This window comes from Callorhinus ursinus, unplaced genomic scaffold, assembly GCF_003265705.2.
Source record: "Callorhinus ursinus isolate GAN/ISIS: 27379988/994484 unplaced genomic scaffold, GSC_fseal_2.0 scaffold18, whole genome shotgun sequence".
NCBI lineage: Eukaryota > Metazoa > Chordata > Mammalia > Carnivora > Otariidae > Callorhinus > Callorhinus ursinus.
The window spans coordinates 27,568,963-27,592,213 of NW_027397080.1; the positions used below are offsets into that span (position 1 = coordinate 27,568,963).

At 44.8% G+C, this 23,251-nt stretch overlaps 1 protein-coding gene across 1 annotated transcript; it reads right to left on the reverse strand.

The window, feature by feature from the left end:
• Nucleotides 1-996: 996 nt before the first annotated feature.
• LOC112811688 (arylacetamide deacetylase-like 4) lies at nucleotides 997-22,560 on the reverse strand. Its single transcript, XM_025855923.1, is given in 9 exon segments — nucleotides 997-1,491; nucleotides 1,493-1,671; nucleotides 1,674-1,774; nucleotides 6,974-7,037; nucleotides 9,980-10,070; nucleotides 10,073-10,110; nucleotides 10,113-10,191; nucleotides 22,172-22,259; nucleotides 22,556-22,560. Coding segments are annotated over 9 exon segments (1,140 nt in total).
• Nucleotides 22,561-23,251: the final 691 nt, after the last annotated feature.

A 23,251-nucleotide genomic window follows, 5' to 3' on the forward strand; every position in this document is an offset into this window, starting at 1 on the left:
TGGACTGCACTGACATGCAGTATCAAGATTCTCTTCCCTTTCCCTGTGAGCGGAGAAAGTGGTATGGGCTAAGCAAGGACTAGATTCTTTTTTTTTAAGATTTTATTTTTTAAAAATAATCTCTACATACAACGTGGGGGTCGAGCTCACAAACCCGAGATCAAGAGTCACACACTCTACCAACCAAGCTGGCCAGGTGCCCCTAGGACAAGGTTCTTTGTCAAAGTGGGAACGATACATAAGCTTACCAAAGAAAGAGTGTGTAGGAAGGTGTCTGCCTTTGAGAATGCAGTTTGCATAGTCCGGATGGCATCCAGAGGTTCCCAAGATGTTGGCCCTGAGAGCCTGCCCCTTGGTAGCTAGGGATCTGATTTTGGAATTCAGATTAAAGACTTGAGCCCAGACAACATTCACAGCCCTTCAGAGCCCACTCTTTCCCACAGGACCTCTCTTTTTCCTCTTCCCCATCTCCTTTTCCAATCACCTCTCCTGAAACCTGCCTTTAGTCCAGCTGGTGGGTGGCTGACTTGAGGTAAGAGTTCCACTGCAACAGCATTTCTCCGGCTGGAGACTGATCTGGAACCAGTCTGTTGGAATCTGGCTGGTGACCTCGGACCCCGAGAACAATTAGGTGCCCCCATCCTCAAACAGGCATCAGGGCCCCGAGCTGTGCTTTGGTGTCATGAGTACAGATTCACCAAGGACCGTATGACCAATTGTTGGCATTTACAGACGTTGTGTGTTAGGGCTTTGAGAAATTTTTAAAGATGTTTTTTCCTCCCTTTGATATTTATTTCACCTGAATGAGAATGTTGGCAAGTGTTTTTACATCCAGGATTAACTGTTGTTGGTGCCAGAAAGAAAGCGACATCTTGGATTTGGATACTAAGCAAGACTGTTCTAAGCTTCTTTATCCTTCTCGTGTGGGCCGAGCACGGACTTAGCATCTCCTTAATCAGCAAAAGAGAATTCACCAAAGGACACAGCGCCCCAGGGTTACTCTATGCTTTTTATATAACTGATGACAGCGTTTATAATTTTCAGGGAGCATGGGAAAGAGAAAAACTTCTTATCAAAAAACATCAAGGACCCATGAAAGCCATCTTCCACATGATACCACATCACGGGGACCCCCTGGTCCTCCAAACGCTTCATATAGAGCAAGGTGTCATTGCGGAGGATGTCATGCTCACAGCTCACCAGGAAGGCTGCGGGAAGCTGAGTGACGGTCTCATCATCCCTTAGCAGAGGGGTATTTGCTATATCCAAAAGATGTCCATTTTCCAGGTAGGCGGCCTCGTTAAAAGGGCTGGGGAACAGAGGTTTGTAGCCTGGTTTTTTGAATCTCCTGGGGATGTTGTCGGGGCTGAGCCACTTTGGGTACTTTCTCCAGACTTCCGGGGGTATGAAAGCACCGTTCAAGATGGCATCCCACCAATGAAAGTCGAAAACCATATATTTGAACATACATATCATCATGAACTCCCGGGAGGAAGAACAGGATGTTTCAGTTTTGCCAGTGGGACGGCAGCTGCAAATTGATGACCTGAGTCACTGGATAAATCAGGACCTGGGCCCTGATCTGGGGAAGATCTGATCTTCCCACCAGGGACTGGGCGACAGAGGCCACACTCCCACCCCCAATGCTGTCTCCACGGATCACGACCCGGAGGGGTCCACCCCATAGGTTTTCAGGGCCTTCAGGAAGTGAATGGAGGTGTGCAGGCAGTCTTGGAAAATGCTGGGGTAGTGGTGATCAGGAAGCTGGCGGTACCTGAGGAACAAGCAGGGAACAAAAGCATAGCGGTGTGGACAGCTGTTTAGGAGCCATTTTAACTGTGTCCTCGACTCCTCCTTGCAATACTGTCTCTGACTAAATACCCAGAATGGCCCTGTGAGGTAAGGATTTTTATCCCCCTTTTTTTTCTTTTGCAGATGAGGATGTGAAGAGCCTCTCCTTTGTCTTCCGGGTGGAGATTCTGGACTCGAACACTAGGCTCTGTCTGCTGTCCAGAGATGCAGACACTCCACACAAGATTATGCAACTCAAAAGCTATTTGAAATGGAAGCAAAACAACCAGGAACTCCAGGAAATTCGTTCGTCCCACTGGCTGTCTGGAGAGAAAGCGCTGAGGGAACTAAAGCTCAAATGAAGGGGAAGTTCCTTTCAGGAAAAAAAATTTTTTTTTCATCAAAAATCTAATGACCAAGGTTTGTTCTTGCCCAGTGACTTAAGGAGCTGCCTTCTCTTCGGGGTTTGCGGAAGAGGGAGTGGGTCAGGGGGCGCCCTGAGGGTGACAGTGTAGGAAAGGTTAGCAGGCAGGTAACAGACACTGCCCTGGTGGTGGACAGAAACCAGACGGCTGCTCTGAGTAAGCCCCCAAAGTGTGTCTCTTCATGGGAATTCAAGGGCAAAGAGAAAGGACTTTAAAATGAATTTCTAGATGTGTAAGTTACAGTAAAGTATTATTCAGCCATCAGAAGGAAGGAAATCCTTTTAGAGAGAGAGAGCATGAGAGCAATGGTGGGAGAGGCAGAGGGAGAAGGAGAGAGAATCATAAGCAGGCTCCACGCTCAGCACAGAGCCCAACACGGGGCTCGATCTCACAGCCCTGAGATCATGACCTGAGCTGAAATCAAGAGCTGGATGCTTAATGGATTGAGCCACCCAGGCGCCCCCTGGGTCTTTTCGGCTATCCAGAATTTCCTGCAAGGTATTCATACAGGTGTTTGTTAACACTTTTATGTGTCCAAGGAGTATTTTCATTACCACAAAGGCCTTCTCAGATGTAGAGTCTGACAGAAACTGTATCAGTGGGGTTTCAGACCCAGTGCTAAGCCGGTCAGGAAGTATGTCAAGTACTGGGAAGACGCTGCCTTCCTCAATCTCATCAAGAAGACCAGAGATGCTAAGTAAGCTGCTTTAAGTCACACAGATGCACTGTCTCCTCAGCCTGGGGGCAGCCAAGGTTGGAGAGGCCTTGAGTGTCAAGGTTGAATCTAAAAGAGCGGTTTTTAGTTTCTCTCACTTGCCTTCTCAAAACTGTTGCCCGGTGTCTTGCCCGGTGCTAGTTAGTTAGTTGTTGTAACAACACAGTGCGCACGTGCAGAATCATCACCCCAAACAGCAGCCAGGACCTTGACCATAACCTTCAGCCATCATCCCTTTTCTTTCCTTTTTATATAGGTTTATAATGTCTATGCATATTCCTCATAAATACTCTTTTGATTTTGTTTTTGACTTGATAAAAAGGGTCTCAGGCTTTATGTAATTTTTTTGAAAAACTTTTCACTTAATTTTATACTGCTAAGATGCATTCACATTCTGGTGTGCCCTCCCAGTTCATTTATTTAAATAGCTATGTAATGTTAATAAAAGAAAGGATAAGAACCGTATGATCCTGTCAATGGATGCAGCAGAAGCATTTGACAAAATACAGTATGCTTTCTTTTTTTAAATTTTTTTTAAAGATTTTACTTATTTATTTGACAGAGAGAGCACAAGCAGGGGAGCAGGAGAGGGAGAAATAGGCTCCCCACTGAGCAGGGAGCCTGATGCGGGGCTCGATCCCAGGACCCTGGGATCATGACCTGAGCCGAAGGCAGACGCTTAACGAACTGAGCCACCCAGGCGCCCCTACAGTATCCTTTCTTAACAAAAAACCCTCAGCGAAGTAGGGATAGAGGGAACATACCTCAACATCATAAAGGCCATATATGAAAGACCCACAGCTAATATCATCCTCAATAGGGAAAAACTGAGAGCCTTTCCGCCACAATCAGAAACAAGACAGGAAGGGTGTCTGGGTGGCTCAGTCGTTAAGCATCTGCCTTCAGCCCAGGTCATGATCCCAGGGTCCTGGGAACGAGCCCCGCATTGGGCTCCATGATCAGCGGGAAGCCTGCTTCTCCCTCTCCCACTCCCCCTGCTTGTGTTCCCTCTCTCGCTGTGTCTTTCTCTGTCAAATAAATAAATAAAATGTTAAAAAAAAAAAAAAAGAAAGAAACAAGACAAGAATGTCCACTCTCTCCATTAGTATTTAACGTAGTACTGGAAGTCTTAGCCTCAGCAATCAGAAAACAAAAAGAAATAAAAGGCATACAAATTGGCAAGGAAGAAGTCAAACTTTCACTATTTGCAGATGACATGACACTCTATGTATAAAACCTGAAAGACTCCACCAAAAAATTGCTAGAACTAATACATGAATTCAGCAAAGTTGCAGGATATAAAATCAATGTGCAGAAATCTGTTGCATTTCTACACACCAGTAATGAAGCAACAGAAAAAGAAATCAAGGAATTAATCTCATTTGCAATTGCACTAAAAACAATAAGATACCTAGGAATAAACGCAACTAAAGAGGTAAAAGATCTGTACTCTGAAAACTATAGAGCACTTATGAAAGAAATTGAAGAAGACACAAAGAAACGGAAAAGCATTCCATGCTCATGTATTGGAAGAACAAACATTGTTAAAATGTCTATACTACCCAAAGCAATCTGCACAGTTAACGTAATTCGTATCAAAACACCAACAGCATTTCTCACAGAGCTAGAACAAACAATGCTAAAATTTGTGTGGAACCACAAAAGACCCTGAATAGCCAAAGAAATCTTGAAAAAGAAAGGAAAGCTGGTAGCATCGCAATCCCAGACTTCAAGCTCTATTACAAAACTGTAGTCATCAAGACAGTATGGTACTGGCACAAAACCAGACACATAGATCAATGGAACAGAACAGAAAACCCAGAAATGGACCCACAACTCTATGGTCAAGTCATCTTTGACAAAGCAGGAAGGAATGTCCAATGGAAAAAAGAAGTCTCTTCAACAAATGGTTTTGGGAAAACTGGATAGCCACATGCAGAAGAATGAAACTGGACCACTTTCTTATACCATACACAAACATAAGTTCAAAATGGATGAAAGACCTAAATGTGAGACAGGAAACCGTCAAAATCCTAGAGCAGAACACAGGCAGCAACCTCTGTGACCTCGGCCATAGCAACTTACCAGATACATTGCTGGAGGCAAGGCAAGCAAAAGCAAAAATGAACTATTGGAATTTAATCAAGATAAAAAGCTTCTGCACAGCGAAGCAAACAATCAACAAAACTAAAAGGCAGCCTACAGAATGGAAGAAGAACTTATCAAACTCAACACCCAAAAAACAAATAACCCAGTTAAGAAATGGGCAGAAGGGATGAATAGACACTTTTCCAAAGAAGACATCCAGAATTCTTACAGACACAGGAAAAGATGCTCAGTATCACTCATCATCAGAGAAATACAAATCAAAACCACGATGAGATACCACCTGACTGAAATTAACAACACAAGAAACAGCAGGTGTTGGCGAGGATGTGGAGAAAGGGAAAACCTGCTGCACTGTTGGTGGAAATGTGAACTGGTGCAGCCACTCTGAGAACAGTCTGAAGTTTCCTCAAAAAGTTAAAAATAGAACTACCCTATGATCCAGCAATTGCACTCCTAGGTATTTACCCAAAGGATACAAAAATACAGATTCAAAGGGGGTACATGCACCCCAATGTTTATAGCAACAGTATCAACAACAGCCAAACTATAGGAGAGAGCCCAAATGTCCATCTACTGATCAATGGATAAGGAAGATGTGGTGTATGTATATATATACACAGACACAGGAGAATATTATTCAGCCTTAAAAAGGAATGAAATCTTGCCATTTGCAATGACATGGATGGAGCTCGAGAGTATAACACTAAGTGAAATAAGTCAGTCACAGAAATACAAATACCATATGATTTCACTCAAATGTGGAATTTAAGAAACAAAACAAATGAGCAAAGGCGAAAAAAAGAGAGCGAGGCAAACAGAAACAGACTCTTTGATTATAGAGAACAAACTGATGGTTACCAGAGGGGAGGTGGGCGGGGGTGAGGGTGGGTGAAATAGGTGATAGGGATTAAGGAGAGCCCTTGTCGTGATGAGCACCCGGTGATGTATAGGAGTGTTAAATCACGATACTGTACACCTGAAACTAATAGTACACTGTATGTTAACTAACTGGAACTTAAATAAAAACCTTTTTTAAAAAGGAAAAAAGTCTGTTTTCTGGTCTCTTTTTTTTCCCCTTTGTTCATTTGTTTTGCTTCTTAAATTCCACATATGATTGAAATCCTATGGTATTTATCTTTCTCTGACTGGCTTATATTGCTTAGCGTTACTCTCTAGCTCCATCCACATTGTTGCAAATGGCAAAATTTCATTCTTTTTAGAGAGAGGGAGGCAAACCATAAGAGACTCAATGATAGAGAACAAACTGAAGGTTGATGGAGGGGGTGGGGACGGGCTGGATGGGTGATGGGTATTAAGGAGGGCACTTGTGATGAGCACTGGGTGTTATATGTAAGTGATGACTCACTAAATTAAAAAAATTAAAAATTAAAAAAAGATGCCATTCCTTTTTATGGATAAATAATATTCCATTGTATATATATGCCACATCTTTATCCATTCCTCTATCGATGGACACTCAGGTTGTTTCCATAATTTGGCTCTTGTAAATAATGCTGCAGTAAACACAGGGGCGCATATATCCTTTCAAATTAGTGTTTTCCTCTTCCTTGGGTAAATACCCAGGAGTACAATTACTAGATCATGGGGTAGTTATATTTTTAATTTTTTGAGGAACCTCCGCCCTGTCTTCCACAGTGGCTGCACCAGTTTGCATTCCCACCAACAGTGTGGAAGGGTTATTTTTTCTCCACATCCTCGCCAACACTTGCTGTTTCTTGTCATGGTTTATTCACGCACTCCGTGTTGATGGGCATTTGGGCTGTTTCTGGGGTTTTGCCCTAGTGCGGTGCCTGGGTCCATGTGTGCATGTGCAAGAGTGCCTCTTGGGGGTTAGGGCCTCTCTCTCTCTTCTACAGACCAGCGACGTGCTCCTTCCTGCCTTCTCCCACCCATGTGACCCCCAGCGACTCACCCAACCAACAGCAGCACGGAGTCCATCTCTAGGACCAGCAGACTGCACAGGTTGTGGTAGAAGTCTGCAAGAATAGAACCAGTCCGATGTACAGGTCTGTGATTCAACAGTCTTACACAAATGGGGCGCCTGGGTGGCTCATTCATTAAGTGTCTGCTTTCAGCTCAGGTCATGATCCCAGGGTCCTGGGATCGAGCCCCGCATCGGGCTCCCTACTTGGCAGGAAGCCTGCTTCTCCCTCTCCCACTCACCCAGCTTGTGTTCCCTCTCTCACTGTTTCTCTCTGTCAAATAAATAAATAAAGTCTTTAAAAAACAACAACACAAACAGTCTTGCACAATTCACAGCACTCACCATAGCACATACCCTTCCCAATGTCTATCACCCAGCCACCCCATCCCTCCCAACCCCCACCACTCCAGCAACCAGAGGGGGAGACGAACCATGAGAAACGATGGACTCTGAAAAACAAAGTGAGGGTTCTAGAGGGGAGGGGGTGGGGGGACGGGTTAGCCTGGTGATGGGTATTAAGGAGGGCACATACTGAATGGAGCACTGGGTGGTGTTATACGCAAACAATGACCCATGGATCACTACATCAAAAACTAATGATGTACTGTATGGTGATTAACATAACATAAAAAAAAAAAGAATAGAACCGGTCACAGCAGGAGCCACCCTGAGTGACCTGTAGGAATGTGGCCCCCAGTCCCCCTTGCAGGGCCCAGCCCCGCTCTGCCCCCTCCCACCCAGCCCCCAGCCCCCAGGGAGAGCCCACCAACAGTGTTGGCTTTGGTTGTGACGTTCTCTTTCTGTTCCTGTTCTTGCCTCCTCTGCAGTGACTCTGGCTGGCTCTGCCTGGGCAAAACCAAAAAGCCGGGCCACATATCAGATGCCTGACATCTGCCCCTGGCTCCTGAATGCCGGGGCTCCAATACACCTCGGGGCTCACCAGCCGCAATGTCTCCTTTTACAGTGTTGTGGTGGGGGGACCGAGGGGGGAAGGCTTGGTGATTTGAAACCTACAAAACCAAGACCAGGGAAGGAAAGCATGCCTGCCCTAGAATATTAATGATAATTACATACACGTGCATACAGATATATGTTATTAAGAAATAAGCAATGGTTGGATGGGCCCTTTCTATTAGCCAAGTGGTACCTCTGAGGCTCTCAGAGGACAAATCCATTATCAACAGTGCCAGACACAGAATGTACCAAACAAGCTTCTAATTCAGTGGTTGTCAACCTTGGCTGTGCATAGTTGTACCAGGGGGTTTTTCCAAGTCCTGATGCTCAGATGGAGCCCCAAACCAACTGAACCAGTGTCTCTGGGGTAGGGGCACAGGTAGCAGGAGTTCCCAAATCCCACCAGACAAGGCCAGCATCTGGGGAGGGTGTGAATGACTGATCTAAGAGAAGTGATCAGGGGCGGGGTGCAGGCTTCATTGACACCATTGGAGGGAGGTGATGGAGGGGAGGTCAAAACGGAGTGGGGAGTGGGCAGCTCTTAAGGAGGCCTCAGCCCTGCCTGCAGATCAGCATCATCTGGGAGCTCCCTTCCACTTAGACTCAACAGGCCTGGGACCCAGGGGAGGCAAGGGAGGCACTTGCCATGGGCGCCGAGACACTCAGCAACCAAGATAAATACTACTTTAAGGAATCCAAGTAAATGCCACAAGTATCCATGACGTCTCAAGTAGACAAGGGCCTACTTTGCCTTTGTACAATTCACCCGCCCCGTCGGGTCTCGCCATTAGATAAATGTTGATATTGTGATCATCATAGATTTGTTTTGCATTAATATTGAATTTTCTAAAATAGTGCATAAAAGTATTATTTATCTTGAAGACTGTGTTTCTTGGTGCCCCTTTCAAAAAAACAAAAACCCCGGCAACCCCCTTGCATCCCCCATCCCTAGAGGATGTTTCCCAGCCTCTATAGGGCCAGCTCCTCCTCATTGGTTGGTTAGGCCTGGGCTCAAATTTTACCTTTTTGGAGAGGCTTTCTCTGGAAAAACTAAAGATGCATCTGAATCATTCTCTATTCCATCTCCTCGTGCTATCACTCTGTGAAGTTACCCTACTTGTTTGTTTTCTCTTTCACTGCCCAGCCTCCTCATCTGAGTAGGCTCCGTGAGGGGCTTCTTTGTCCTCCATTTGGTCCCCTGTACCTGGAAGGGGGTCTGACACGAGGGAGTTAGGGAATATTTGCTGAATGCATCCTGGCTTTACTTTTAGAGATAGCATCATGGCCCACAGAAGGAAGGCCAACGGTCCTAGCCAACTAATGGGGTGCTCTGAAAGGGAAGAATGATCTTGGGGCCAGTAGGTGGGAGATAGCCATTGTTAACTTCTGAAAAAGGAGAGCATCTCGGGAGCAAATGAGGCTATTGTTATTTCCACCACCAGGTGGCAGTACACCCTAATTCCAGGGAAGTCACGGGAGTCCAACCATCCGTTCTTCCATTTGTGTTCATTCATGAACAACACATCCTTTCACCCAATTATCCACCCATCCGTATTCATGTACTCATAGAGTCATTCGAAAATGTAAAACCACGGGCAAGGCACTGGGGATGAGGCAGAAAACAAAACACAAGAGAAGCAGGAAGGTTGAGGGGGCAGGCAAGAGAAGATGGGGTCTTAGATCATGGTGGGGTTCAGAGCCTGGGAGAAATGCATGGGTTTGGGATGTACTGTGGGTGGAGAACAGCTAGGACCAGCCAGTGCTGTCTGTGAGTGGTGAGGGAAGAGATGAATCAGTACCCCAGTGCCATCTGTCAAAGCCCTACTGAGACATAGCTCTAGCCTCACCTTGACCAAGACTATGATAGTACAGAAAAGAACATCTCCCATATAAATCTGCACACAATCTGCTGACATGAGCCCAAAGCCCTTAGCCTGGGCTCCCTATAAAAATCTCCGACCGATGATTCCTTTGAGTTATTCCCAAAAAGTTTCTCGTGGGAAGGATGGGCAAAGTTGTGCACGTAGATGAAGTTCTTACCCAGGCTCCCCATGAACCCACTTCCTCCAGGGAGGAAGATGATGCCTCGCCGGTGGCCAGAGGATGCTGCTTTGGGCTGGAACAGCCTCACCTAGGTATGGTCCCAAAATACAGGTCAGTTATGGTAAGTTTTTCTTTATTCTTATACCACTTTGCAGTAACTGGAGAAATCTGAGCATGGAGCAAATTCCCAGCTTCTCCAATATTTTTGCCTGTTGGAGGTAAGAGAAGGAAAGGGGAACTTTAGGAGAGGTCAGGACCCATCTGGATTGTAGATATACCTATCATCTGTAATTGCTAGGATGCTTTTGCAGTCTCCCATCTGCCTCATCCACATGGACCCTGGGCTCATCAGGAAGGACAGGCTCTGGGTTGTGTCCAGAGTGAGGGCTTGGTTTGCAGAATTTCCTCCCAAAAGACCTGGATTGAATAAGGGTAGGAATTTGCCAAAGAGCTTGACCATGTTTGGTCTGAGGGGTTGGTCACTGAATTGAACAAAGCCAATTGTCCAAGGTAACTGGCTGGCAACCCTCCTCTTTGGCTCTCTAGCCTCAGATGACAAAAAGGGTCATCACCTGGGTCACCTGCCATCGCCCACCCGGAGCCTGGGCTATGATGGATTCTTAAGCCATGTTTGTGTTCAACAAAAGAAAGTAACAGGATCTGTTAAGGATGTCTGCTGTTGACTCAGGAGGACGGGGCAATGGCACAAGGGCCATTCATTTGCCACGTGTGTATAGAATTCCATTGTTTTTAAACTAATATGGTCACTCTAACTATAAACAAATGTCTGAATATATATCATGAAATATAGTTACAAGTTATATTGCATGTACTAAATGCATTTCAACCATTTTGGATCATCTCTTCCAAGGATTTCACATTAAGCACGTGTCTTTGTCATAAGGAAAAACACAGGATGATAATAATAAAATAAGAACAGCTGACACTTATGAGTCACCTACAGCATGCCAGTACTGGTCCAAGTGCTTATGAACTAGATTAAGCCTCTCAACGACCCTTCTCAGTCAAGCACAGTTATCACCTCCATTTTATGGATGGGGAAAACTGAGGCAAACCAAGGTCAAGTGCCTTGCCCGCCAACAGGTAAGATGCAGAATATGTGTTCTAAACCACTAAACTAGAAAGAGCTTGGATTCTGGAGTCAGTCAGATTGGGACTCAAGTTTTAGCTTATCACCAACTAACTGAATGGCCTTGGGCATTACCTTCTCTGAGCTTCCATTTCTCTCATCTATAAAATAGAATGGTGTCCATAGCCCGAGGATGAGGCTTGGGAATTAGATGTGATGTGACCACCATGTAGAGTGTCTCACTGGTGGGTCCCGGCAAGTGTGAGCTCCACCCCTTCTCTTGCTCATACCCACTGGGTCTTCTCCCAGGTCCCCTGGGATGCCCCAGGGCATTCCCTCCATCGAGAGACCCAAGGCTTTGATTTCTTGAAAGAGAACTCCAAACAAAACCATTATTTCCCTGCTTGAGCTGGAGGAGAACGAGGTGAGCAACAAGGTGAAGATGACCTCCTTGGCCCCCATCTCAGGCCACCAGACCTCTGTACCGAGACAACTCGAAACTTCACTGGCCAACTCAACTCTGAACGTCAGGACACCTCTTGTCAGCTCAGGTGGGCTCCCATGCTCACCTCCTCCCCAGCAGTTTCCCCATGCTCCCTGTACTCACCCATGGCTCACACTGTTTCCTGGAGCCCTTCTACCCACCCACCAGGTAGATGGACATGAAACTGACCTTCAGCTCCAAGCTCAAGGCCATGTTCTCATTTACTGATGTCATCCCTCCCACTCACACTGAAGGCTGCTGCCTCCTTGAGTGCCCAAAGTTTTCTAAGCCCTAAGATTTCTTCAGAACCCCCCAAAGTTTTATCACATAGCTATGGTCACCCATGTGTCTCCCTCCCCCAAACTGAATGCTTCTTGTCAGCATTTTGCTTGTCATCACATCTCATACATCTCTTTGCCTCCAGCATCTAGAAGAGTAAATGTTTCAGGGATTTTGAACAAGACAGTGTGATGACAAGCCTTTCTTAGCATGACCTTCTGAAAGGTCACTAGATATGGCCAGGAAGTTAGTTTTGGTTTGGTGTGGTTTTTCCAACCGTGAGTCCATAGTTTCCAGAGCTGGTCATTTAGGACAAAGGCAAGTGAAGAAAAATTAATACTTATTATTACTTGTATTATAATGATATCATTTATAGATAACTATAATAAATATATTGCTTGTATATAAATATTATCATTATAATATTAATACTATATTACAATAGTTGTATTATAAAATTTATAATAATGTAATAATGTATCAGTAGTAGTATAAATGGGAGCATCAATAGGTTAGGGACACCCGAGGTCCAGAACTTTAGAGATTGAAACACTTTCACAAAATATTCTAGCAGCATTTCCCCTTTAAAATAAAATCAATAATGTTTGTTATACTGTTCTTTAAATCCTTTAGTAAAGCTGAAATCATTCATAACAACTCCAAAATTATTACAGAATAATTTCAGGAAATGTTCTGTCTTTGTCTTCGGGCACTTCACATGCATACTACCAATAATCTACTTTCATTGAGCCCTTTCTAAGTGCCCAGCACTGTGTCACGAACTTAATATGCATTTCCCAGCCAATCCCCTCATGACCCCTATAAAAAGCATCTCTTACTATCCTCATTTTTCAGAGGAAAAAAATGGAGGCTCAAAGACATCAGGCCACAAAGCTAACAAGTGGGAAACTTGGGGCTCAGACCAAGGATTCTCTGATACCAAAAGAAGACACCTGATTTCTAGGCCATAAAATCTTTTCAGGGTGGGGCGCCTGGGTGGCTCAGTCGTTGAGGGTCTGCCCTCGGCTCAGGTCCTGATCGAGCCCTGTGTCTGGCTCCCTGCTGAGCAGGAAGGCTGTGGGATCGAGCCCTGGGATCGAGCCCTGTGTCTGGCTCCCTGCTGAGCAGGAAGCCTGCTTCTCCCTCTGCCTCTCCCCCTGCTTGTGTTCCCTGTCTTGCTGTCTCTGTCAAATAAATAAATAAAATCTTTAAAAAAAAAAATCTTGTTAGATTTTTCCTCCTCTTTAAATTTCTTATCCCTCCTGTATCTGTCTTCCAGAACCGAGTGAACCCTAACCACTTGGACATCACTATCTTCAGCAGCAGCACCCTGTGACAGGCAGTGTGTCCTGGAGGCATCCAGCCAGTGCTGGAGGGACCAGGATGCGACGTCACAAGTTGTCATCAGATCTGTGAACCAACTCGGAAGCCTCTGGGAAGATGGAGTGGGAGGCCAGCAGGGGGAGACCTCCGCAGGTGCAGCTCCTTGTCGATTGCAGACCACCGGGAAGACTTAGCTCAACTTTTTTTTTTATCTTATGTTATGATAATCAGCATACATTACATCATTAGTTTTTGATGTAGTGTTCCATGATTCATTGTTTGCCTATAACACCCAGTGTTCCATTCAATATGTGCCCTCTTTAATACCCATCACCAGGCTAACCCATCCCCCCACCCCCTCCCCTCTAGAACCTTCAGTTTGTTTCTCAGAGTCCCTAGTTTCTCATGGTTCATCTCCCCCTCTGATTTCCCCACTTTCATTTTTCCCTTCCTACTGTCTTCTTCTTCTTTCTTTTTAACATATAATGTATTATTTGTTTCAGAGGTACAGGTCTGTGATTCATTAGTCTTATGCAATTCACAGTGCTCCTCATAGCACATACCCTCCCCAATGTCTATCACCCAGCCACCCCATCCCTCCCACCCCCCACCACTCCAGCAACCCTCAGTTTGTTTCCTGAGATTAAGAATTCCTCAGATCAGGGGCGCCTGGGTGGCTCAGTCGTTAAGCGTCTGCCTTCGGCTCAGGTCATGATCCCAGGGTCCTGGGATCGAGCCCCGCATCGGGCTCCCTGCTCTGAGGGAGGCCTGCTTCTCCCTCTCCCACTCCCCCTGCTTGTGTTCCCACTCTCGCTATGTCTCTCTCTGTCAAATAAATAAAATCTTTAAAAAAAGAATTCCTCAGATCAGTGAGATCATATGAAATATGTCTTTCTCTGATTGACTTACTTCATTTAGCATAATACCCTCTAATTTCACCCACATCATTGCAAATGGCAAGATTTTGGGTTTTTGATGACTGCATAATATTCCATTGTATGTATATATATATATAGATAGATAGATAGATAGATAGATAGATAGATAGATATACCACATCTTCTTTATCCATTCATCTGTTGATGGACATCTTGCTCTTTCCATAGTTTGGCTATTGTGGACATTGCTGCTATAAACATTGGGGTGCACGTACCCCTTCGGATCCCTACATTTGTATCTTTGTGGTAAATACCCAGTAGTGCAATTGCTGGATCGTATGGTAACTCTATTTTCAACTTTTTGAGGAACCTCCATACTGTTTTCCAGAGTGGTTGCACCAGCTTGCATTCCCACCAACAGTGTAGGAGGGTTCCCCTTTCTCCGCATCCCCGCCAACATCTGTCGTTCCCTGACTTGTTAATTTTAGCCATTCTGACGGGTGTGAGGTGGTATCTCATTGAGGTTTTGATTTGGATTTCCCTGATGCCGAGCAGTGTTGAGCACTTTTTCATGTGTCTGTTGGCCATTTGGATGTCTTCTTTGGAAAAATGTCTGCTTTGGAAAAATGTCTGCTCATGTCTTCTGCCCATTTCTTGATTGGAATATTTGTTCTCTGGGTGTTGAGTTTGATAAGTTCTTTATAGATTTTGGATACTAGCCCTTTATCTGATATGTCATTTGCAAATATTTTCTCCCATTCTGTCGGTTGTCTTTTGGTTTTGTGGACTGTTTCTTTTGCTGTGCAAAAGCTTTTTGTCTTGATGAAATCCCAATAGTTCATTTTTGCCCTTGCTTCCCTTGCCTTTGGCGATGTTTCTAGGAAGAAGTTGCTGTGACTGGGGTTGAAGAGGTTGCTGCCTGTGTTCTCCTGTAGGATTTTGATGGACTCCTGTCTCACGTTTAGGTCTTTCAACCATTTGGGGTCTATTTTTGTGTGTGGTGTAAGGAAATGGTCCAGTTTCATTCTTCTGCATGTGGCTATCCAATTTTCCCAACACCATTTGTTGAAGAGACTGTCTTTTTTCCATTGGACATTCTTTCCGGCTTTGTCAAAGATGAGTTGACCATAGAGTTGAGCGTCCATTTCTGGGCTCTCTATTCTGTTCCATTGATCTATGTGTCTGTTTTTGTGCCAGTACCATACTGTCTTGATGATGACACTTTGTAATAGAGCTGGAAGTCTGGAATCATGATGCCGCCAGCTTTGCTTTTCTTTTTCAAGATTCCTCTGGCTATTCGGGGTCTCTTCTGGTTCCATACAAATTTTAGAATTATTTGTTCCATTTCTTTGAAAAAAGTGGATGGTATTTTGATGGGGATTGCACTGAATGTGTAGATTGCTCTAGGTAGCATTGACATCTTCACAATGTTTGTTCTTCCAATCCATGAGCATGGAACGTTTTTCCATTTCTTTGTGTCTTCTTCAATTTCTTTCATGAATATTTTATAGTTTTCTGAGTACAGATCCTTTGCCTCTTTGGTTAGATTTATTCCTAGGTATCTTATGGTTTTGGGTGCAATTGTAAATGGGATCGACTCCTTAATTTGTCTCTCTTCTGTCTTGTTGGTGTATAGGAATGCCACTGATTTCTGTGCATTGATTTTATATCCTGCCACTTGACTGAATTCCTGTATGAGTTCTAGCAGTTTTGGGGTGGAGTCTTTTGGGTTTTCCACGTAAAGTATCATATCATCTGCAAAGAGTGAGAGTTTGACTTCCTCCTTGCCGATTTGGATGCCGTTGATTTTTTTTTGTTGTCTGATTGCTGTGGCTAGGACATCTAGTACTATGTTGAATACCAGTGGTGATAGTGGACATCCCTGCTGTGTTCCTGACCTTAGGGAGAAAGCTCTCAGCTTTTCCCCATTGAGAATGATATTCGCTGTAGGTTTTTCATAGATGGCTTTTAAGATATTGAGGTATGGACCCTCTTTCCCCATACTCTGAAGAGTTTGATCAAGAAAGGATGCTGTACTTTGTCAAATGCTTTTTCTGCATCTATTGAGAGGATCATATGATTCTTGTTCTTTCTTTTGTTAATGTATTGTATCATGTTGATTGATTTGGGGATGTTGAACCAACCTTACAGCCCAGGGATAAATCCCACTTGGTCATGGTGAATAACCCTTTTAATGTACTGTTGGATCCTATTGGCTAGTATTTTGGTGAGAATTTTTGCATCCATGTTCATCAAGGATATTGGTCTGTAATTCTCCTTTTTGATGCGGTCTTTGGTTTGGGGATCAAGGTAATGGTGGCCTCATAAAATGAGTTTGGAAGTTTTCCTTCCATTTCTATTTTTTGGAACAGTTTCAGGAGAATAGGTATTAATTCTTCTTGAAATGTTTGGTAGAATTCCCCTGGGAAGCCATCTGGCCTTGGGCTCTTGTTTGTTGGGAGATTTTTGATGACTGCTTCAATTTCCTTAGTGGTTATAGGTCTGTTCAGGTTTTCTATTTCTTCCTGGTTCAATTTTGGTAGTTGATACATCTCTAGGAATGCATCCATTTCTTCCAGATTATCTAATTTGCTGGCATTAAGTTGCTTATAATTATTTGTATTTCTTTGGTGTTGGTTGTGATCTCTCCTCTTTCATTCATGATTTTATTTATTTGGGTCCTTTCTCTTTTCTTTTTGATAAGTCTGGCCAGGGGTTTAGCATTCTTATTAATTCTTTCAAAGAACCAGCTCCTAGTTTTGTTGATCTGTTCTATTGTTCTTTTGGTTTCTATTTCATTGATTTCACTCTGATCTTTATTATTTCTCTTCTCCTGCTGGGTATAGGCTTTATTTGCTGTTCTTCCTCCAGCTCCTTTAGGTGTAGCGTTAGGTTGTGTATTTGAGACCTTTCTTGTTTCTTGAGAAAGGCTTGTATTGCTATATACTTTCCTCTTAGGTCCACCTTTGCTGCATCCCAAAAATTTTGAACAACTGTGTTTTCATTTTCATTTGTTTCCATGAATTATTTTAATTCTTCTTTAATTTCCTGGTTGACCCATTCATTCTTCAGTAGGATGCTCTTTAGCCCCCATGTATTTGAATTCTTTCTGACTTTCCTCTTGTGATTGAGTTCTAGTTTCAAAGCATTGTGGTCTGAAAATATGCAGGGAATGATCCCAGTCTTTTGGTAACGATTGAGACCTGATTTGTGACCTAGAATGTGATCTATTCTGGAGAATGTTCCATGCGCACTAGAGAAGATTGTGTAGAAGAATTCTGTTGCTTTGGGATGGAATGTTCTGAATATATCTGTGAAGTCCATTTGGTCCAGTGTTTCATTTAAAGTCTTTATTTCCTTGTTGATCTTTTGCTTAGATGATCTGTCCATTTCAGTGAGGGGGTGTGTTAAAGTCCCCTATAATTATTGTATTGTTGTTGGTGTGTTTCTTTGATTTTGTTATTAATTGGCTGCTCCCATGTTAGGGGCTTAGATATTTACAAATGTTAGATCTTTTTGTTGGACAGACCCTTTAAGTATGATATAATGTCTTTCCTCATCTCTTATTATGGTCTTTGGTTTAAAATCTAATTTATCTGATATAAGGATTGCAACCCCAGCTTTCTTTTTGATGTCCATTAGCATGGTAAATGGTTTTCCACCCCCTCACTTTCCATCTGGAGGTGTCTTTGGGTCTAAAATGAGTCTCTTGCAGACAGCATATCGATGGGTCTTGTTTTTTAATCCAATCTGATAGCCTGTGTCTTTTGACTGGGGCATTGAGCCCATTTACATTCAGGGTAACTATTGAAAGATAGGAATTTAGTGCCATTGTATTGCCTGTAAGGTGACTGTCACTAAATTGTCTCTGTTCCTTTCTGGTCTATGTTACTTTTAGGCTCTCTCTGCTTAGAGGACCCCTTTCAGTATTTCTTGTAGGGCTGGTTTCGTGTTTGCAGATTCTTTTAGTTTTTGTTTGTCCTGGAAACTTTTTATCTCTCCTTCTATTTTCGATGACAGTCTGGCTGGATATAGTTCTTGGCTGCATATTTTTCTCATTTAGTGCTCTGAAGATATCATGCCAGTCCTTTCTGGCCTGCCAGGTCTCTGTGGATAGGTCTGTTGCCAATCTAATGTTTCTACCATTGTAGGTTACAGACCTCTTGTCCCGAGCTGCTTTCAGGATTTTCTCTTTGTCTCGGAGACTTGTAAGTTTTACTATTAGATGTCGGGGTGTTGCCCTATTTTTATTGATTTTGAGAGGGGTTCTCTGTGCCTCCTGGATTTTGATGCCTGTTTCCTTCCCCCAGTTAAGGAAGTTCTCTGCTACAATTTGCTCCAATATACCTTCTGCCTCTCTCTCTCTTTCTTCTTCTTCTGGGATCCCAATTATCCTAATATTGTTTCATCTTATGTCACTTATCTCTCGAATTCTGCCCTCATGCTCCAATAGTTGTTTACCTCTCTTTCTCTCAGCTTCTTTATTCTCCATCATTTGGTCTTCTAAAGCACTAATTCTCTCTTCTCCCTCATTTATCCTAGCAGTTAGAGTCTCCATTTTTTTACTGCACCTCATTAATAACCTTTTTTATTTCGACTTGGTTAGATTTTAGTCCTTTTATTTCTCCAGAAAGGGTTTCTCTAGTATCTTCCATGCTTTTTTCAAGCCCAGCTAGTATCTTTATAATCATCATTCTGAACTCTAGTTCTGACATCTTACTAATGTCCATATTGAGTAGGTCCCTGGCAGTCAGTACTGCCTTTTGTTCTTTTTTTTTTCAGGTGACTTTTTCCATCTTGTCATTTTTTCCAGAGGAGAATAGATGAATGAGAGAACAAAATGCTAACAGGGTAACAAAGACCCAAGAAAAAAATACACTAAACAAATAAGAAGAGATCTGAAACTGGGGAAAAAGAGAGGGAAAGAAAAGAAGAAGAAAAAAAAAAGGAATATGATCAGGCTGGTGCATAGATCAGTGCCACACACTAGATTTTGGGTGTATTTTGGTCTGTTAGAAGAAATTGCCTCCAAAAATTTTAAAGAAAGAAAAACATATATGTACAAAAATAAGGGTAAATATGATGAAGGGATGGAATATGGCTGTGAAGATGAAAATTATAAAAGATTTTATAAAAGGAATTGATAAGAAGTTGGTTGAAGAAAGAAAGAAGAGAAATTTTTTAAAAAGGGGTGGGGGAGAGAATGTGATCAGGCAGGAGACTAGAATAAAGCCATACACTAGAGATTTAGGGTATATTTTGGTCTGTTAGAAGAAACTGTATCCCAAAACTTTAAAGAGAGAACAACTAATATATATACCAAAAATAAAGTTAACTACAATGAAGGGATAAAATATACTCTAAAAACCAAAAATAAAAAAGATTTTTTTAAAAAGGGATTGATAAGATGTTGGCTAAAAAGGGAAAAAGAAAAATTCAAAAAAAAATAGAAAAGGAAAAAAAGAAAATTAAAAAAATTAACTTAGAAAGACTAAAGAATGAGGGGGGGAAATGCCATGAATTCTATGTGCTGTATTCCCCTAGCGCTGGAGTTCTGCCGTTCTCATTGATGGGTAAACTTGGTCTTGCTGGGTGTTCTTGCTGATCTTCTGGGGGAGGGGCCTGTTGCCGTGGTTCCCAAATGTCTTTGCCGGAGGCGGAATTGCCCCGCCCTTGTCGGTCCGTGCTGTCATCTGCTCTGGTTTGGTCTCGGGAGCTTTTGTTCCCTGCAAGCTCTCGGTACAGCTTTGGAGGACGAGAGTGAAAATGGCGGCCTCCCAATCTCCACCCGGAGGAGCCGAGAACTCGGGGCCCCGCTCCTCAGTGCGCCCCCAGAGAAAAGCAGTCACTCCCGTGTCCCCGATCTCCGGCCGCACTCCGTGCTCACCCGGCCTGTGACCGAGCGTTGCTATCTCTGGCACCCGACCCCGTGTGGAGTCTCCAAACCCAGCAGATCCCTGCGGTGCGGTCCCGTGCCGCTCCTCCCCGGGGAGGAAGGGGACTCTCCCCGGCTCTGCTGCTTGTTGGGTCCCTGCTGGAGGAGCAGTGGCCCGACTGGGCCGCGGATCACAGTTTATGGCCACCCCGAGCTGAGAGCCCGCGCCTCGGCTCCGTCTCTGCAGCCGGCTTCCCCGCTCCGATCCCTGGGAGCTCTGCTGCACTCAGGCTCCCCCGGTCTTTCTGTGACCCCGAGGGTCCTGAGACCACACTGTCCTGGGAGGATTCCACCCCCCGCTTAGCCACTGCAGCGACGTCCCTCCGCGGAGCCGACTTCTAAAAGGTCCGATTCTGTGCTCCGCGGCTCTAGCACTTGCCAGAAGCGGCCGACGGAGGCCCCCTCCGCCACCATCTATCCTCCCGAATATCGCCTCAGATTCACTTCTCCGCACGTCCTACCTTCCAGTAAGTGGTCGCTTCTCTGTTCAGAGAGTTGTTGCTACTCTCCTATTCGATCTCCTGTTGAGTTCGTAGGTGTTCAGAAAGGTTTGATCCCTATTCAGCTGAATTCCTGAGACCAGACGAAATTTAGGTCTCTTACTCCTCCACCATCTTGCTCCGCCTCCTTAGCTCAACTTAGCTCCAACAGAGGAAGGAAGAACTTCTCCTCACCTAGCAACAAGCTCAGCCAATAAGAAGATACCACAACTCAGCCAATGAGAAACATCCCAACCCTGGCCTCCAGCTTTCCTCCAATGGAGTTCATTCAAAGCAGCCCTCCCACCCCCTCCACTTCTCGGTAAAGAAGGGTTTCTCTCCTCTGATCTCTGGACTTCTCTGTGGTTTGCCATAACTTGGATGTCCCCAATTTTAATTCCTCTGCTCTTCCTAAATAAGCCCATCTTGCTGGCAAAATAACTGGCTGTGTTACTTCCAAGGTCCATCTCCATCCCTCGTGTGAGTGCCCCCATGCAGTGGTCATCAGCAGGCGCTTGCAGCTTGTGAGCTACTCTTGAGGAGAAAACACTGAAGGTTGGAAAGGTCTGGGCTTTTCTGGGTCTCAGACTACCCTGTAGTTCCATGTAAAATCATCCACTGGTCTGAGACAGGCAAAGCGCATGGCCAGGATAAATAATAGGGATGAGCATTTTGCACCCTCAGCCTGTCTCCTTGGGCCAGTAGCATTTCTGTAATTATAAACTAGACTTGTTCATATCTCTGAGAGTCATCCATATCCACAGTGGAACATTCCAGCAGCACATAAACATATTTTACTTCTTCACCAAACATAGTGAGCCCTAATCACGTCATCTAATTCTTTCACCAACCTGATGAGATGGACACTATTGTTTCCCTTCCACAGATGAGGAAACTGACACAGAGAGGTTCAGTACACAGCCCAAGATCACATAGCCAGAGCTGGGACGCACACACTGACAGGCTGGCTGCAGCCTGGGCTCCTTACCAAGACCTCTGTCTTCCTCTTTCCACAGTTGCCCTACCTCCCCACCTCCCACCAGGTAAGCAGCATGAACTGTTTGGCTGCTATCACCCAGGGTTAGGATACTGGGGTTAAATCCAGTTGCCTTTCTCCTACCTGATGACAAATCTCTGTTTCCAAATCTCCTGCAGCTGTAGGCATGGGCTGGCTTATCCACCCCCGGGTCCCTGCTCAGAGCCTGGCCAGCGTGGCCACTCTGACATGCTGGGTGAATCCGCTTATGTCTTGATCAGCAAATGGAAAGCACCTACTAGGTGGCAGGTCTGTGTGTGGGGCCAGAGTTGCAAAGGTGGATAAGGCAGTCCCTGCCTTCAAGATGCCTACGGTCTAGGCAGGGGAGAAGACCTATAAGCACTTAAGTGTGCCAAGGGCAAAAGATGCTGTGGCTGAAGCCGGTCCATTTCCTGTCAAGCTGAAAGTCCACTGAAGGAAGGGACCAGATCTGAAATCCTTTTAGAATCCTCAGAAAGCAGCCCAGGGATTGGCACTCAGTAAGTGTTTGATGTTTGAAGGGAGAAAAGGAGGGGGGTGGGTGGGAGAGAGGAAGGGAAGGGAAACAGAGGGAAACAGAACCACAGACACAAAAGAGAGTGTGGCAAAGGCTGCCTTAGGGGAGTCTGAAGAGGAAAGGAGGGGCAAGGTACCGGGAGAGAGGAAGGGACACCCAACCCATCACAGAGCCTAAGAGCAAACTCACCAAAGTGAGCATGTACGGGAACATGCAATGCAGAAATCTGAGCTTGGTGGGATGTTGCAAGGTAGAGGGGATATCTGCAGATATCTGTCTGTTGGCAAGGAGGCATTGTCAGGAAAGGGTGCTGGAGAGACATCTGAGGAGAGAAGGCTCTGCTCCCTGTGTCCGGGGGCTCACATGGCAGGCTCCTGGAGCACATGTGGCTTTGCCAGCACCCAGCTTCTACAGTGTGTGAAGAAAACTAACATGAGGAATTATTAACTATAATAGGGTACATGAGTCACAAGAGATTAGCTAGCAAAAGGCAGAGAGAGCTCAAAAGTATATAGGAATTACAGATACAAGAAACAAGTATTACCTCTAGGGCTGAGATAGCACACCTCCCACCCCATAGGGCCGAGGTCTAGAGCTTGTTGGAGAGGCAAGGCATGACCTACTGACTTGGCAGAGAAGTTGCTCTGCTGCTGTACCAGTGGATTTGCTGACAAATATCCTGCCCCCTTCCCACCAAAATCTGTTGACAATCTTTCCCTGCCCCCCACCCAGGTCCTAGGGAAAGTCATTCATTCACAGAGCGCTGTCTTGCTGGAGGCACTCTGAAATGAAAGCACCCAAGGGGGCTGGAAGGAAGAGCTGCTGCAGGAGCTGGTGCTAGAAAAGCCATCTGCAAAAGCCTCTCACACTGCAGGATCGGAGGACTGGAGAAGCCACCCACCCTACTGGAGCTGCACCTGCAGAAGCAAGTCGAACAATGATGTGCCCCAGGGTGTTATTGAAAACAAGTCACTAGCCTGCAATTAGTGGAGGCTAAGAGCTGGGTGACACCAACAGAGGCAGATAGCTTAACGGAGAGATCAGAGAAAACCAAAGAGAACCCTAATGAAAACCATGTCATCCAAGGCGGATTGTGCACTGCCTAAGTCTGCACCCCCCGAGGAGTGCTGTCAGAAGCTGCACACTGAGGGAAACAGGCTTTACTGAAATAGTCCATCCAAGTCACTAAGCAAACAAGGAGACAATATAGGCAAAAAGCTCAGGGAGGAGCAGTGGAGGAATCGCTATCCAGCATTGCTGCAGTATAAT